General features: G+C 34.8%; 1 protein-coding gene across 2 annotated transcripts; it reads left to right on the forward strand.

Moving 5' to 3' along the window:
- The first annotated feature begins 6 nt into the window (after positions 1 to 6).
- Positions 7 to 3,347, forward strand: LOC109582357 (uncharacterized). 2 transcript variants are annotated; one of them, XR_002185053.1, is made up of 5 exons: positions 7 to 302; positions 1,548 to 1,874; positions 1,928 to 2,077; positions 2,631 to 2,835; positions 2,923 to 3,347. XR_002185053.1 is itself a non-coding variant. In XM_019997027.1 (3 exons), exons 2-3 carry the CDS (start codon positions 2,706 to 2,708, stop codon positions 3,234 to 3,236), a joined length of 444 nt encoding a protein of 147 aa, XP_019852586.1. In that variant the 5' UTR covers positions 1,889 to 2,077; positions 2,631 to 2,705; the 3' UTR covers positions 3,237 to 3,347. The 2 variants fall into 2 exon arrangements, 1 of the variants encoding a protein (XP_019852586.1); XM_019997027.1 differs by lacking the exons at positions 7 to 302; positions 1,548 to 1,874 and having other exon boundaries at positions 1,889 to 2,077.
- The last annotated feature ends 53 nt before the right edge of the window (positions 3,348 to 3,400 follow it).

Raw genomic sequence — 3,400 nt, forward strand, 5'->3', positions numbered from 1 at the left:
GCCATAGTTACGGCATAATATCTATGCATAGCCACAGCCCAGCCCTGGCCCTGCTTCACCACACTGACAAAATGGCGTCCAATATTTCTTTGCATGATATTGAGGACTTCATAAAGGACAAGATCATAAATGAAAATTGGACGCATTATCGTCTCAGTCAGTTTCTTAAACTTAGGTATCCAAGCATTAGAGGCTTCAGTGTTCGTACTATTGAGAGATTTTGTGCTGACAAGGGAATACACCGAACCAATCGATTGGATGATGCGGCTTTAGAGCAAGTTGTCCCTGCAGCTGTCAGAACTGTAAGTAATATCAATCATATTCTATATTTCTTTCTAATGGGCCCATGGGCTGCATGCCTCACCACACCCTTACGTAAGTGTACAAAGACTAATTAGTCAGTATACCATAATGATACACTACATATTTCACGGGCATTAATTTTTTTGTGATTTTTGTGTTTTGGACAAATTTGCAAAATAGCATGCTGATTGTATAGTAGGTGTGGTAATTACATTAAAATTGCAACATTTTCATTCGCAAATACAAAAGTTAAGCCAAATCGTGAAAATGTATACCCGCAAAATATATGGCATATACAGTATATAGGTTTCGCCCAATTAATAATTTACTAGAAATCACAGCAATGTCGGCCCCTCACTTGACCCTGAAGTACATGTACAGCCTAGCATTCTACTTTACCAGTAAGTGTTCTGCCCAATAAATGGTTGATGATAATCAATGAAATGTTACTTGAATATGTATATACATTTATAACATAGTAAATATACCCAAGGTTAAGTAACATTTATAAAGATTATTTCAATAAGTATTGTAATGAGTTAATCAAGTAGAATGTATGAATCACAGCATAAAGAAGGGGCACAAGTCCATGAGTGTGACATTAAACATTGTATCTAATCTGTATTGATATTCCCAATATTTCATGATATTGGATTGAATTTATTTTGAACTGTATTTTTCAAATGATCATTAAAAATATTGAACCACCACCAGTCAAGTTTTGATGCATGCATAGGAGTGATACAGGCAGGTGATTTTGATGTATAAATTAATGTATATTATAGTGTACCAATAAAACAAAATAAGCATTGTGGGTGGGTAATGGGATAAAATATATGTCATTGGAGTGACCTTATTTGAATCAGACTTTAGCACATTAATTACTGCCTGATAGATTGGCTAGCAATGCACATTTGCACCTGCATTTTATTATAGTAATTACACCAGATGTGTTAATGTTATTTACAATATACATTATATTAGAAAGATTTCAAAGCACTTATAAGACACATGAAGTACCTAGCCCATTACTTAAGTGCAAGTACAATTGTTACACTAAAAAGGACATAACTATAAGTATGCTGAAGTATTGAAAAATTCCAATTGAGCATAGACATAATAATTGTTCAAATTGGTGGGTTTCATTTTGTCAAATGGCAATTAAATCAAAATTGTCCCAAAATTTTCCCTTTCAAATTACCTGTTATAAAATATGTGGTGCATGATTTCACTTGTATCATTAGGTTGGTCCTTCATATGGAAGGAAAACCATGACTGGATTTTTGAGGTCTCATGAAGTTCGTGTAAGCGAGACAAGAGTGGGGCAAGCACTTAGACATGCCAATCCTGTGTACCACCGGGACAGAACTGAAGCTGCCACAAGATCATTGAATCCTGTTCCATATAGTGCGGACTACTTTGGCCACAAGGTCCACATTGACCAAAATGAGAAATTGGTCATGTATGGTGTCACTCACATTTGTGCCATTGATGGTTTTAGCAACAAAAATTGTTGCTTTCATAACATCACCAATAAAGAATTGTATTGAAATCTATACACATTTTTACAAGTACAGTGTATAACTCTTACTTTTTGTAATGATTTTATTTGTCCTTGCAATAGACCTATGGTTCTTAAGTATGGCTTGTGGGATCAGATCCGAGTTGACCATGGAAAAGAGTGGCAGCTAATCCTTTTTTTATCCAAGAAAAATTAGCACACCTACGGTACAACACACAACGTGCTCCACATCTCCAAACAACATCCAAATTGGTAATAGCACACACTGGACTGCCCATTTCATACAAACCAGATTTAATGCATAGGCAGTGGCAGAATATAAATTTAAGCAAAATGGTGTAGCCTGATGCAGAAAAATTGTAGAAGACAATCATTGCATCATGAATCTAATGTTGACCATGCATCCACATAGTTTAATAAATTTCTCATGTATCTACTTTTATACCCTCTCTGCATGTACTTTCATGTAACTGCATGTACTTGAAATAATGTTTTAAAGATGCAAAAAGTAGAAATAAAGGTTATAATTATAATTATTTAAATGTTTTTTGAGATATCCTCTTCACAACAGTGCTGCTACCAGTACTATTTTTGAAGGTAGAATGTGGTTAACTATAAAATGAATGTCTTATATTTTTGCCCATCCATGCTTAGTCTGGTCACGCCCCTCGTGACCAGACTAATCCATGCTTGACCGTGCTGCTGCCTATGATTGAATGTACTCTGTTGAATGAAATCACTACATGATTACAAATTACAAAGAAAGGTCAATAAATTGTAACTAACTATAATTATATCACACTAGAATCATCCAGTGGAGAGAATATGGGTAGAAATCAACAACAGGGTCAACTATCCCATCAAGGCATGCCTTATAGACATGGAAGAAAAAGGATTGATTCCTATGGATGACAGTTTAATCAAGTTTTGTGTTTCATGGTTTTCCATACGGGTTGCAAACATTGGAACTATAATAGCGATAGAATCTTGGAATCAGCATACATTACGTGGTAAGTAAAGGTGACTAATATACCGCTGACTGTATTAGTCTGGTGTCCTTTACTGTCAAGCTTATGTTTATGTTTCTGTTGTTGTAGGACGCAAAAATGGTACACCTAATGAGATAATGAGACGAGCAAATATGACGGCTTATGTGCAGCCATCTGTACTTCCTGAGACTGAAGATGCAGTTCGTGAGATGGAGTCACTTGGTTCTAATTTAACTTACTTTAGTGGGTTTGGGATTGATCCTCTTCAAGGGCAGGTTCATTTAATTGAAGAAAGGGATCGGTTGTTTAGACAGAGGTATCCTGATTTTGGACCTTTCTTTCATTCAGTAGTCAATCGTGATTTTCATCATTTTCAACAAGGTTTACTTTTTTTCATTGACAAAACAAGAAACTTATTATGATAGATGTTTCACATGCATGCTATGCTGTTGTAATTATTGGTATTTTTCTTTTCTTATTTTGAAGCAAAGTAGTAATGACACACACAATACTTTCAATATTGCTAATTGCTATTGTGTGAAAATAATATAATTGTAATATTAAATTTTAGTTGTAATAGTTATGC

This window comes from Amphimedon queenslandica, unplaced genomic scaffold (genome assembly GCF_000090795.2).
Source record: "Amphimedon queenslandica unplaced genomic scaffold, v1.1 AMPQUscaffold_13388, whole genome shotgun sequence".
NCBI lineage: Eukaryota > Metazoa > Porifera > Demospongiae > Haplosclerida > Niphatidae > Amphimedon > Amphimedon queenslandica.